Source organism: Paramisgurnus dabryanus, chromosome 2, assembly GCF_030506205.2.
Source record: "Paramisgurnus dabryanus chromosome 2, PD_genome_1.1, whole genome shotgun sequence".
NCBI lineage: Eukaryota > Metazoa > Chordata > Actinopteri > Cypriniformes > Cobitidae > Paramisgurnus > Paramisgurnus dabryanus.
Genome location: NC_133338.1, coordinates 11464701 through 11479700, shown reverse-complemented (window position 1 = coordinate 11479700; position 15000 = coordinate 11464701). Strand labels below are relative to the sequence as shown.

The following is a 15000-nucleotide window of genomic DNA, read 5'->3' as shown; positions in this document are numbered from 1 at the left end:
GGCAGCCCCCGGCCAGTTAGGTGTTGACACGCCACGGTCTGCCTGCTCCAGTGGGTGCCTGGAGATAAGAGCAGCGCTCAACAAGCTGACCGTTAACCTTGCACCAAACAAAAATAAAAAGGATAAAACGAAGATTCCAGCTCTTCGTATTGCAAGCTGGAATGTACGCACTATGCGTACTGGACTGACCGAAGACCTTCAAGCCATTGATGGCACTCGCAAGACAGCAGTAATTGATCGTGAATTGCTAAGGCTAAACATCGACATAGCAGCTCTGCAGGAAACGCGTCTGCCAAATAGTGGGTCATTGAAGGAGAAAAACTATACCTTTTTCTGGCAAGGAAAAGGTGCAGAGGAATTCAGAGAATATGGGGTGGGGTTTGCCGTTAAGAACAGTCTACAAAGTATGATTGAACCACCAACAGGTGGTACAGAGAGAACCCTTACCCTACGTCTTTCAACAGTACAAGGTGTTATAAATCTTATATGTATTTATGCACCAACACAGTTAGCCTCAACTGAGACCAAAGACCAGTTTTACGAGTTATTAGACCATATCATCAAGGGCATACCATCATCAGAACAAGTCTATCTTCTCGGGGACTTCAATGCTCGGGTTGGTGCAGACAGAGAGTCTTGGCCAAGCATCTTAGGTCATCAAGGCATAGGAAACATGAACGAAAATGGTCAGAGACTTTTAGAGCTCTGTTGCTATTACAACCTCTGCGTGAAAAACACCTTTTTCCAGAACAAGGCATGTCACAAAACATCTTGGAGACATCCCAGGTCAAAACACTGGCATCAGCTAGACCTGATTATTACTAGGAAGGACTCCCTGAACAGTGTTTGTAACACCAGAGCGTACCACAGCGCCGACTGCGATACTGACCACTCTCTGGTAGCCTCCAAGGTCAAACTGAAGCCCAAGAAACTTCACCATAAGAAACAGAAATTTCAACCAAAGATCGATACAAGCAAAACTGCCTACGCTGACAAAAACCAGGAGTTCATCAAGCGACTTGAAGAAACTTTGGTCAAAAGAGAAGGACTTAATGCAGAAGATCAATGGAATTTCCTTAGAAACACCATCTTTGACTCTGCACTCTTGACATATGGAAAGAAAGAACACAAGAGCACGGACTGGTTTGAGGCCAACATTACGGAATTGGAGCCAGTTATTGAAGCCAAACGGGATGCACTGATCAACTACAAGCGAAACCCCAGTCTGCAAAATATGCAAGCACTGAGAACTGCTCGCAATGAAGCAAAACGAACAGCAAGACGCTGCGCAAACAATTACTGGATCCAACTCTCAGACAACATACAGGAAGCCTCAGACACTGGCAACATTAGGAAAATGTATGAGGGGATTAAGCAGGCAACAGGCATACCAATAAGAAAAACTGTGCCCCTGAAGTCTAAAACAGGAGATGTCATCACTGACAGGGACAAGCAAATATGTCGTTGGGCTGAGCATTATTTGGAACTCTTTTCCAAAGAAAACATTGTTACCCAAGAAGCCCTCGACAGCTTTGAAAACCTGCCAGTGCTGGATGACCTGGACACTGAGCCAACTTTAGAAGATCTCAGCAAAGCCATTAACGAATTAGCCAATGGCAAGGCACCAGGTGAGGACGGCATACCACCGGAAATCATCAAGTGTGGTAAACCAGCTTTGCTGGGACCGCTGCATGATCTCTTGTGCCTCTGCTGGAGAGAAGGGATGGTGCCTCATGATATGCGAAATGTTAAGATCATTTCACTCTATAAAAACAAGGGTGACCGCAGAGATTGCAATAACTACCGGGGCATCTCACTGTTGAGCGTGGTGGGCAAGGTGTTTGCTAGAGTGATCTTAAAACGACTGCAAGTCCTTGCTGACCGCATCTATCCAGAGTCACAATGCGGTTTCAGGGCTAAAAGAGGTACAGTGGACATGATATTCTCTGTGCGTCAGCTTCAAGAAAAATGTAGAGAACAGCGGATGCCACTCCTCATCGCCTTTATTGACCTCACTAAGGCGTTTGACCTTGTGAGCAGGAAGGGTCTGTTCCAGCTGATGCAGAAGATTGGTTGTCCCCCACAGTTGCTCAACATCATAGCTTCTTTTCATGATGACATGAAGGGGATAGTAAGTTGTGATGGCAAACCTTCTAAACCCTTCAACATCAAGAGTGGCGTCAAACAGGGATGTGTCCTTGCCCCAACCTTGTTTGGCATCTTCTTCTCCATGCTGTTAACATTTGCCTTTAGACACTCCACAGAAGGTGTTCATCTACACACCAGAAGTGAAGGAAGGTTGTTCAATCTGGCCCGCCTGAAAGCCAAGACTAAAGTCCGCTCAGTACTGATTAGAGAGATGCTGTTTGCAGACGATGCAGCCCTGGTGGCGCACACTGAAGAAGAACTACAGCAGCTGCTCAGTCAATTTTCCCATGCCTGCAAAGAGTTTGGGCTCACGATCAGCATTAAAAAGACCAATGTCATGAGCCAAAACGTCCCTTCACCACCATCAATCAAAATTGACAATAATGTGCTGGAAAACACTGATAAGTTCACGTATTTGGGCTCCACCATCACCAATCACTTGTCGCTTGATAAAGAAATAGACATGCGTATTGCAAAAGCTGCTATAATTTTGTCCAAACTCAGCAAGAAAGTGTGGGACAACAATAACATCTCATTGAATACCAAACTCAAAGTATACCAAGCATGCGTTCTCAACACATTGCTGTATAGCAGCGAAACCTGGACGACATATGCCATTCAGGAAAACCGCTTGGAAAGTTTCCATCTCCGCTGCCTGCGACGAATCCTTGGTATAACCTGGGAAGACAAGATCACAAACACATCTGTCCTGGAACAGACAAATTCCCACAGCATGCACACTTTGCTCACTCAACGGCGGCTCCGATGGATAGGTCATGTGCGCCGTATGAAGGATGGCCGTATTCCCAAGGATATACTATATGGTGAACTAGCAACAGGACACCGTCCTGTAGGCCGACCAGCACTGCGTTACAAGGATGTTTTCAAGCGTGATTTGAAAGCCACTGGTATAAACCCTGATACCTGGGAGTCACTTGCAGAAAAACGCAGTGCATGGAAAACCATAGTAAGTGATGGAATCCAAAGGGGAGAAATGAAGAGACTCCAGCAGTTGAAGGACAAAAGAAGTCGCAGGAAGGAGAGGAAATCAAGCCATGACTCCAACCTGCCATCCAGCTTTGTCTGCCTAAATTGTGGCAGAGACTGCTATGCACGAATAGGACTACTGAGCCACTCCAGATGTTGCCAACAACAAAAAAATAATTGACTGAAAATAAATGCGCAGCCATTGTCTTTCGAGGCAGAAGGGGCCTACACACACACACATTTATGTTTTTGTGAGTAAGACCATGAAGACTAGAATCTTTGACTTGAATGTTTTATTAAGTATAATATGATGTCTGTCATGTAATGTAACATACATAATGCTTTAATGAAAACAATAAAAAACAAGCAATGTAACACATGTTTTTGCTCATATCTATGTGAAGTATGAATTAATGCACTTTACAAATAAACTTGAGACTTATAGGGCTCTATTTTAACGATCTGAAACGCAAGTGCGAAGCGCAACGCGCAAGTGAGTTTGTGGGCGGATCTTGGGCGCTGTTGCTATTTTCCCGGCGTGAGAAATAACTCTTGCGCCGGGCGCAAATCAATAAGGGGTTGGTCTGAAGTAGGTTCATTATTCATAGGTGTGGTTTGGGCGTAACGCCAAATAAACCAATCAGAACGCTAGCCAACATTCCCTTTAAACGCAAGGACGCAAGTTCCATGGCGGGTTGCTATTATTATGACGGATTTACCAGGCGCACGCCAGGAGCGGTTCACAGCCGAGGAGACCAACGTCCTTGTACGGGGGAATCCCACGCTTGCCAGCATAAATCGGGCACGCCGTGTAACGGGAGGTGGATCTGCCTCAGGACTTGACGCCAGCAGAGGACATCGCTGCGTCCACCCTCACCGCTGAAAGGGTTTGGGGGCTTTGAAATCGGACCCAAGAAACGCAAGCAAGGTCCAACCCCAAAGTACACTTACAAATCAAGTTCATATACATTAAGGTTTCTTATGAAAACATTTTACTATTATTTACATAAAATAAACGTAATACAGCCACACAACAAAGTTATGAAAATATTTTAATCGTTATTTGCATGAGAATAAATAAAAACTATCACCACAATGCTCACTACTATGATTCCCCTTATCTCGTGTATTAATATTTTTAAGTGTAACAATTTATGATTTGCAAAAATAACTGTTGCATCTGTGTAGATTAGATAAGCAAAGTGTGTGCGCGTTGTGCACGCTATACATTATGGTCAAGCATGCGCCCTTAAAATAGCATAATGAACCACGCGCAACGCGCCCCTGACTTTAGACTAGTTTTTTTTGGTTAGTAGCGCAATTGTTTTTTGAAACTGCAAAATAGCATAAGAGATGGTTTGCGCCGCAACACGCCTCCTTTTTGCGCTGAACCGCCCAGGGAGCGCAAGTTCATTCCCTAGTTTGCTGACGTGCATCTGTGGAGGGAAAAACCCCGCTGTGCGCCGGTGCAAAATACGAATGATACATGCGTCACTGACAAAGTCAATTGCGCTGGGTGCAAGATAGGGCCCTTAGTTACAATGTTTGCAAGATCACTGAAAAAATCTAAAAAGCTATATTAGGCTACTTGAACAAAGTGTAATTTGCTCATATCTGAGATATTATTCACTCTATTTGCCCTATTCACCCTCTAGAGAGCATGAAAAATGTACACATAAACGGCCTTAATGGAATTTTAGAAAAATACTTAATCTTTACCATACTGGTAAGTAATTCAGCCTCTGTTATACTCAATACAGTTTCATGTGACAGTCTTAACCTCTATTAAGTGGACAAATGGAGAACAAGAGAGAGGAATCATATGTTTGGAAACAATCTTTTATTATTTGTTCAACAATATATATCTATAGAAATAAATAAACAACACAACAATAATAACACAGGTAACAAGGTAAACAGAATAGAATTTACATTAATTATTAAGTAATTTAGCAGAAAATAGCTAAATAGGTACTAATAAGTTATTATTTACAGGATTCTTATTAAGATTTATACATGCACACATTGAACAATATACAATATAAGTACAATCAGTGTTTCCCCAATACTGTGTACAATATATACAAGGGGATGAAGTAAACTAGGTCTGATCCAGGTCTGAACCAGGTACAAACCATACCCCAGAAATCTGCTATTGTGATTTGAGGGATGTAGTTGGCTCTCTAATTGTTATTTTTCTTCATTTTTAGTTCCTCATCAACTACACTTTTGAAGTGTTTGAAACTGTTGAACACAACACCTTCAAAACCTGAAGTGGTGGACTTTCTAGTTGCTGGGCAATACGTAAATATTTTTTGACTACTTTCAGCAGCCTTGTCTTTGGACGGCGTGTACCTCTTACGCTGCCCACCACACTGGGGTACTTGGTAGGCCCCACAAGGCTTCGTGGATTTATGAGGCTTGATTGGTCTCGATGTCAGCGCAGGTGGCGGTGTGAACGGTATGACCCCTTGACTGCTGGATGCCCCACAGAGCATCATGGATGATCCCTGTGGCTATGCAGGAACCACTACAAGGACAGGTGCTTTTGACGCTCTGGATAGGATGTACGTGACCACAGGGGGTTTAGGTTGAATGGGCCGGTTCACAAACTCTTCCACATCTATCCTGCAAAAATAAATCATACATACGATGATGAGTATATTTCATAAAAAATAATGGGTATGACTATCAATTTACATGGTTTGTTGTGTTTAAGTTTAAGCCATTCAGCTGATGAAGTCAGATATGTTCACATGTAAGCAACAAGGTACAAGAGGCTGTGCTGTATCGTGAATAAGTAACGGCTGAAGGGGTTGCAGGCACTCCGCTTCGTGTTACTTATTCACGACACAGCACTTGCCTCAAGTACCTTATTGCTTTTATAAAACAGTTACCACACAATATTAAAGTTAAACAATGTATTAGTGCAACTTTCATGAAGTTGTAACGGTGGTCGCCATGCTCAGCAAATTACAAAAAAAAAAAAACACCTTTGCCGGGATACGAACCCGGGTCCTCAGATCACGCGCCTTGTGGCTTAACCGCTAACCCACAAAGATCACGTGATAAAGACGGTCGCTTATTGTCCCATGTAGCGATGAAGAAAACTTTCAGATAAAAAAAAAATATATATATATATTACCAATAACAGAGTTTCGGGCGCCAGACAGGTTTGAATCCTGTCAAATTTTGAGCATGGTTTTAAACCCGGTATAGCTCAAACGAACCATCCGTTACACAAATCACAAACCCACAAAAAAACAAAACATAAAAAACACGATCCCAGTACTGTTTGTAGTTGAAGTGCAAATTACAGTTTATTCCAGGTGTAGAACAAAGACGCCAAGGCACGTTCAGTTCTCCAAGACACTGCATATAGACTGCATACAGACTGTGTACAGACTACGTACAGGCTGCGCCATAGATCCTGAAGATCCACGTTCACAATACACATAAAAATAAGAAAAGAATACACACTCGTAAATACATTACATATATACACTAAACTTCAAACAACATACAACAAACACTTACTATTTTCAAGTTAGACATAAAGATGCGATTGTCTGTGTAAACGTGTATGTGTGTGTGTGTGTGTGTGTGTGTGTGTGTGTGTGTGTGTGTGTGTGTGTGTGTGTGTGCGTGTGCGTGTGTTTGTGTGTGTGTCAAGAATCACCAGGCAACTAACCCGAATCCGTAGATTGGCATGCGTAGGGCCACCAAGCCAACGGAAACATTCCCTAAGATCCTCCTTCACGAATACCGCGGGTTTTAGATCCTTTGCAAACACATCTGAAACTAAGCTTCGTGTCGCTATGATCTTCAAACTCCACACTCGGCATGTACACAGGACCAAACACTCCGTCTCACGGCAGGCAGACCACACAGGTGACACACAGGCAATACATGAGACTATGGCGCAGCACTTCCGGATGCGTGAGTCTCCCTTTTGTACCCTATCGTCCTCTACTTCCGGTTCATGGAGTAGTTTCCGGGTTAGAAAAAGCAAATCATTCTTTTTTCTTTTTTTCCTTTAGTGCTACAGTGTGAAATAAATAAATAAATTGTGGCAAATTTGCTGTACTGCCACACTCTCCCCCCCTGAAAAATTAAAGCAACCCAAGGTTGGTTTAACAAAAATACGAAAATACCCCCCTTAGAAACCCAAAAATTCCTCGTCTTCTTCAGAAGAGTCTTGAAAAAGCTTGTGTAGTTTCTCTTTTTCTTGGATTTCTATCTCCTCTGCAGTAGGGTAACACATTTTTAGATTACAGACATGGGCTGTGCGGATGTCTTCTCCTGTGTCTTCAAGGACTATTTTGTAGTTCAATGGACCTAGTTGCTGTAAAACACGGTAAGGGCCTTTCCATTTGGGAGCTAGTTTAGCACTGAAATTTCTTTGTGCACTGGATTGTGGAAAATTCCGTAACCAAACTCTGTCTTTTTCTTTATAGGTTACTTCTCTCCTGTTCTTGTTGTAATTCCTTAATTGCCTTTTCTTTGCTTTTTGACTGCTTTCTTTTGCTCGTAGTTGTAATTGATGGAGGTGGTGAACTACATCATAAACGGCATCATCAGGTGTCAAAGTGTTGTCCTGAAGGATTTTATCCATTGGACCTTGGAGCTTTCGGCCAAGTTGGAGCTCTGCTGGTGATAGTCCAGTGGTTTCCTGGGTTGCTGAGTTTAATGCAAAGCGGAATTCAGGTAAGTAGTGGTCCCATTTCTTATGGTTATCATCTACATATGCTGTCATCATATTTTTCAGATTGCGGTTGACTCTCTCTGTGAGGTTGGTTTGAGGATGGTATGCCGTAGTGAGTCTTGGTGTAACACTCCAGTTTTCACATAATTCTTTGAACACAGATGCAACGAATTGTACACCTCGGTCAGAGATAAGAAAATCTGGTACACCCCAACGAGTTAAGATCTCCTTTCTGAAGATGTTGGCGATGTTGAGAGCTGTAGCCTTGCGCATAGGAAAAAGCTCAACCCAACGAGTATAATAATCAATGAAGACAAGCAAATACTCGTTTTGATTAGGGCTTTTTGGTAGGGGTCCCATGATGTCAACACCTAACATCTGGTTTGGTCGTGTTGTGATGGTTTGTTGAATCTTCCCGGCTGGTTTCTGGTTATCGCTTTTTGATTTTTGACAGGTGATGCAAGATTTAACATGATGCTTCACATCCGTCCACATACCTGGCCAGAAGGCAACATCCTGTAATCTTTTGTATGTCTTAAAGATTCCGCCATGACCACTGAGCGGGCTGGAATGGTAATGTTGCATAAACAGGTGTCTGAGATTTTGAGGAATGTAGACTTTGTAATGTATTTGATTGTTTGCTTGACATGTTTTCAGGTAGAGTTTATCATTGATTACTTCATATTGTTTCTCCAGATCTTGATTTTCTGCAACTGCTTGTAGTAGTTTGGTTACTTCAGGGTCTCGTTGTTGTTCCTCCCAAATGTTCACATTTGAGCAGGGTAGGTCTGTGTCTCTCTCACTTGTATACAAGTTACAACTGGTGACTGGGGACATTCTGGAGAGTGCATCAGGTGCTACGTTGAGTTTTCCCTTTCGGTATTCGATAACGTAGTTGAATTTTTGTAACCTTAAGACCCATCTTAGTAGTCTACTGGTGGTTTTTGTCGAGTTCATGACCCATTGCAAGGCAGAGTGGTCAGTCACAACTATAAATTGTGTAAACTCCAAGTAGTGTTGCCATCTTTCTAGAGCCCAGACAACGGCTAAACATTCCTTCTCTGTAGCTGTGTAGTTGAATTCGGCTCCGGTAAGTGTCCGACTAGCATAAGCAATTACAACTTCCTCTCCTAGTTGATTTCACTGTGCAAGAATGGCTCCTAGTCCAGTGTCGCTAGCGTCGGTGTAAACGATGAAGGGGAGTTGAAAATCAGGATGCCCAAGAATGGGTGAAGAGGTAAGGCAGGCTTTAAGTTTTTCAAAAGCATGTTGACATGTGTTTGTCCAGTGGAATTGATGTCCTTTCTTTTTCAGTGCATTGAGTGGTTCTGCGATACTTGAGAAATTTGGTACAAAGCGGTGATACCATCCCGCCAGTCCAAGGAATCTCTGTACTTCCTTTATGTTTGTTGGCACAGGGTATGATTGGACGGCCTGGATCTTGTTGGGATCTACCGTGATACCTTCAACATTCACAATGTGTCCAAGAAAACTGATTTCTTGTAGGCAGAATCTACTTTTCTTCAAGTTAATGGTTAGTCCAGCAATTTGTAACTTGTGAAACACAGCTTGGATGTCATGATAATGTTGGGTGATGGAAGGTGAGTAAATTATGATATCATCAATGTATACGAAACAGATTCTTCCCTTCAGCTCCCCCAGGACTCTTTCCATGAGTCTCTGGAACGTTGCGGGGGCATTTTTAAGACCGAAAGGCATCACGTTAAATTCATATATACCAGCAGGTGTAATGAATGCAGTTTTGTCCTTACTGGTTGGACTCATGGTAACTTGCCAGTATCCACTGTTTAAATCAATCGTAGTGAAAATAGCAGCTCCTGATAGTGACTGTAAGATCTCTGTGATGTTGGGTATGGGGTAAGCATCAGTTTCTGTGACCAAATTAAGTTTTCTGTAATCAACACAAAATCTGAGTTTGCCATCTTTTTTCGGAACCAAGACAACCGGGGCGGCCCAACTGGAATGCGAAGGTTCAATGATTCCTTGGCTCAGCATTTCCTCCAGTTGCTCTTCCATGGCAAGCTGTTTAACAGGTGAAAGGCGATAGGGTTTCTGTTTTATAGGTACCTGACATGTTGTGTAAATATTATGTTGTAAGATGTTGGTCCGTCCTGGAGTGAGTGTACATACTTGTGGGTTATTGGTAAGCATGCAATGTAATGTCTGTTTTCCATCTGGTGATAAGTGAGCTGTGTCCACAGCATTTCTAATTAACGTCAGATCATCAGGTGCTTGTAGTATTGGTAGAGATACAGGAGGGGGAACAGATGTCATCAGTGAGAAAGTTGGCTTAGAGGGTTTAGGAAATGTTCCCATACAGGGTGGTCTGCTTGCATCCCCTGGTTGAAATGGATATTCATCTGTGGGAGCAGTTTTGAATGAGTATTTCTGGTCAATGACATTGAGTTGTAATCCACTGAAAAATATGAAATCCAATCCCAAGACTATAGCATACGCTAGGGCATGAGTGGGAAGAACAGCAGCAGGTATTGTAAAAGTTCGATTGTGGAGATGTATCTCAAGGTTGGTCCATCCAAGTGGAACTTCAGCATTTCCGTTTGCCAAGTATAGGGGTCCACGCGTCCAAGGTTGAAGTTCTGGGTGTACAGGTGTCAAACTTTTCCACAGAGACTCGTGAATTAGGGTATAACTTGCCCCAGTGTCGACTATGGCTTTCCCTTGCCAGGAGCCAAGACTAAGGGGTACAATCAGTTGTTGTGGTATGCATGTTGGGTTTCCTGAAGAACTTGCTCTGGGGACATTAATGTTATTAATCTGCTTGGTGGCTGAATTTTTTCCAGATACGGAAGATACTGCATTACTGGACGGCTTATGTGGGTAATGGGGTCGTCGGTTTGCATGTGGTTGAGATGGCTGATGACTTGATTGAATAGATTGACTTGACTGAGTGGAGTTTGCATAATGGGAGCAGTTACCTGGGTTGTGAAATTCTTTGCAACGCCAACATTGAACAATGGGTGGTGTGGTTGACGTTCCTTTGGGTGACATAGAATGGATTTTACTAGCAGTTTTGGTTTCACACTGTTGTTGCTGTTCATGATCTTTTTCAAGTTGATGTCCAAGACGTACAATTTCATCCACAGTATTAACATGTCCACGGAGGTGACTGGCAAGGTATGGTTTGATATTTTTGAGAATCATTTTAACAATGTCTTTTTCATCCAAGTCAGATTTCCATCTTTTGCACAATGCACGGTAACTGAAAGCAAAATCTCGAATGGTTTCTTTGTCTCCCTGTGTTCGCTTCCGGACACGTTCTGCCAATTCATCCTCATAATCTTCGGCGAGGAATGCAGTGAGGAAAGCAGTTTGAAAGTTGGTCCAACTGTGAACTGTGCTTCTGGCTACTTCCCACCAGTCACGAGCAGTGCCAGACAGGACAGTTCTAAATGTAGCTAGAATGTCTTCATCTGTAAGGGGGTGTAATGCAAGGAAATCGTTGCATCGGGTAACGTAGAGTAGTGGATCTGGGTCATCACTTGGTCTGCCAAAAGTGGGAAAGGTTATTCTGATATGGTCCGTTTTTACCACGGTTGCAGGTATGGGGGTTGGCGTAGGATTGGGTACTGAAGTGATTGCACTAGGGGTTATATTGAGGGGAGTAGTGCTTTTTGCTTTCAAATCAGCGATGATTTTCTCCTGGTCGTCATATTTGGTCTCCATTTTAGTCTGTAAATCACACAAGTTTGCAACAAGTTGATCAGTGCGTATAATCACCTCATTACTTTCTTTCAGCATTCCTTCATGAGTGTCCTGGATATGCTTATGAAGAGTGTGGATGTCCTGTTGAACCTCCATTTGTAATTGCCGAACAAGAAACTGCTTTGTGATATTAAGGTACTTTCCACGGTCTTCAATTCGTCTGTAACCATCAATTTAATGGCTTCAAGGGTTTTCACCATCTCACTCTCAACCTGTTGTTTCTGTGCAGATAACGTGTTGGTTACAAGCTGCTCGACTTCCTCCATTTTGACAGCAATAGCGGTAATCTCTTGTTTACTGGTAGATGCACTGGATTGTACCTCCTTGGTAAGTTCAAACATAGCCTTCTCATGTTTACTCATGCATTCCTGTATGGTTTCCCAGTTTTCCCTAACTTGTGAAGTTAGTTGTCCTATTTCCCTGCTAGGTGTCGGGAGAGTTCCTGGTAGATCATACTGTAATGCTGAACCAGAATGAGAGGTGGCAGATGGAAATGCTGAGTTCATGTCAGGGGATTGGTTTGAAGTACATAATTGCATGGGTATTGGTACTGTATTTTGCTGTTCTAATAAATAGGTCTGAGCTGGAAGGCTGCTATTCAATGGGGAGGATGCAAACTGCACATGAGATCTCGGTTGAGCAGATTTACTAAGAAATGTTGGTGTGTGGCAAAAGGTAGGAATACCTGTCTGAGGAGCTTGAGGGTGCACACGTGGCCAAAGAGGAGTGGCTATTTCAGGTATATCTGGTACCTCCAAGTCCAGAAGAATACTTTGAGAATCCCTGGATTCTGCCATTGTGTATACTATTTTGTAAATGCACAGAAATACCAAATAAAAAAAATAATAATAAAATATGGTGTATCAATATTATGTGTGAGTCAGTGTGTGTTTTGTAAGCAATCCTATACAATTCAGAGTTAACACTTCACAATTCACTCACATCATGTAAAGTAATAGCTTTCAGTAATTACCTCAATTTAAATCAAATTAAATCATGTACAAAACATTAATGTAAATAAGTTCCCCTTTATAATATATACATCATCAACAAATCACAGTGTAATAAGTCAAGCCAATGTCCAAAGGCAACAAAATATCCACAATCAATAATGTCCAAGGATTTTTTGTTTCAACTCTTTTTCACAGGTAAGTACAATGTATACATGCACATTTCACAACATTTCACAAACAAAGTGTTCAAATATTTAGGGTTTGGTCCCTGTTCGGGCGCCATCTGTAACGGTGGTCGCCATGCTCAGCAAATTACAAAAAAAAAAACACCTTTGCCGGGATACGAACCCGGGTCCTCAGATCACGCGCCTTGTGGCTTAACCGCTAACCCACAAAGATCACGTGATAAAGATGGTCGCTTATTGTCCCATGTAGCGATGAAGAAAACTTTCAGATAAAAAAAATATATATATATATTACCAATAACAGAGTTTCGGGCGCCAGACAGGTTTGAATCCTGTCAAATTTTGAGCATGGTTTTAAACCCGGTATAGCTCAAACGAACCATCCGTTACACAAATCACAAACCCACAAAAAAACAAAACATAAAAAACACGATCCCAGTACTGTTTGTAGTTGAAGTGCAAATTACAGTTTATTCCAGGTGTAGAACAAAGACGCCAAGGCACGTTCAGTTCTCCAAGACACTGCATATAGACTGCATACAGACTGTGTACAGACTACGTACAGGCTGCGCCATAGATCCTGAAGATCCACGTTCACAATACACATAAAAATAAGAAAAGAATACACACTCGTAAATACATTACATATATACACTAAACTTCAAACAACATACAACAAACACTTACTATTTTCAAGTTAGACATAAAGATGCGATTGTCTGTGTAAACGTGTATGTGTGTGTGTGTGTGTGTGTGTGTGTGTGTGTGTGTGTGTGTGCGTGTGCGTGTGCGTGTGTTTGTGTGTGTGTCAAGAATCACCAGGCAACTAACCCGAATCCGTAGATAGGCATGCGTAGGGCCACCAAGCCAACGGAAACATTCCCTAAGATCCTCCTTCACGAATACCGCGGGTTTTAGATCCTTTGCAAACACATCTGAAACTAAGCTTCGTGTCGCTATGATCTTCAAACTCCACACTCGGCATGTACACAGGACCAAACACTCCGTCTCACGGCAGGCAGACCACACAGGTGACACACAGGCAATACATGAGACTATGGCGCAGCACTTCCGGATGCGTGAGTCTCCCTTTTGTACCCTATCGTCCTCTACTTCCGGTTCATGGAGTAGTTTCCGGGTTAGAAAAAGCAAATCATTTTTTTTTCTTTTTTCCTTTAGTGCTACAGTGTGAAATAAATAAATAAATTGTGGCAAATTTGCTGTACTGCCACAAAGTTAAATCAGTAAAAGCATTTCTTCCGCTAGAAAAAATAGTCCCTGACCGTGAACAAGAACGTTCCAATGTGTAATATGCATGAAAGCTCAAATAAAAACAACAAACTGATCTCAAACTTTGTCTCATTCTATGTTTATGTTTATACGTGTGGTTGCTAAGGGTTTTACAGCTTACCTCCGCTTCTGATCATGCCTTTTCCCAGCTGCATGACATAGGCTCTGGTACTGAACCTGAGGTCGATCTGGAGCTGGAAGGGATTCTGACAGAGTAGGAGCTGCTGGCATTGGTTCTTCTGACAGCACTCGTTGGTGGGGTTTCACCTTTGGCATTACGGTTGCCCTGTAGTTAGCCTTGGCATTCAGATTGGGCAGTTGAGGAGCATCATATTGTTCTTGTTGTAGGCCAGCACTGCACCTGCAAGGGCACTCATAAACAACCCATAGTTGGCATGGCTCTGTTTGATGACAACAGCATCCCAGCGGTGCTGCCAGTGTCGGATGTCCAGTCTGATCACAGTGCCCTTCTGCACCCAGTCCCTGAACAGATTCTCCAGGAAGGACGAAGCACTGTCACAATAAAAATTTTCAGCATGTGTTCTTTTTTTTTTTTTGCATTAAATGAATGACAAATATTATCAGGGTATATGTATGTGTTATTACCTACCGACAACAGTTGTTATCTGCATATATGACAGCAGGTGCAGGAGCCCTAGCTCGTTCAAAGTGGGCCATCAGACCTTTGGCCATACGTCTGTAGCACCCCTCAGACTCAGCTGCCACCACCACTGTGGTCAAGAACTGGCCCCACTCGTTCAGCACACTGGTGATATACTGCATGGTGCCCCGGCCATCACCATATATCTTCTTAAGGACCTGGAAAACACAAAGCAGAACATTCATTTGATAGTTTCTATCAATAACCTGTCTGCCCAATATAATTTATATGAATTACAATGCATGTACATTTTGTATCCATCACATTTGAACGCTGAACAGTGAGGCCAAAGTCCCTTTTTCAAAACAATAGGTTGGCTCAAGTCAT

General features: G+C 42.6%; 1 protein-coding gene across 1 annotated transcript in view; it reads right to left on the bottom strand.

Annotated features, from left to right (window-relative positions):
- Nucleotides 1-14139: 14139 nt before the first annotated feature.
- LOC141281613 (uncharacterized) overlaps nt 14140-15000 on the bottom strand; it is a 2199-nt gene continuing 1338 nt past the window's right edge. The window contains exons 3-4 of the mRNA XM_073813544.1: nt 14623-14831; nt 14140-14525 (exon numbers count right to left, since the gene is read on the bottom strand). Of these exons, the coding sequence (XP_073669645.1) occupies nt 14318-14525; nt 14623-14831 (417 nt within the window). The 3' untranslated portion in view covers nt 14140-14317. The remainder of the gene's footprint in view (nt 14526-14622; nt 14832-15000) is intronic.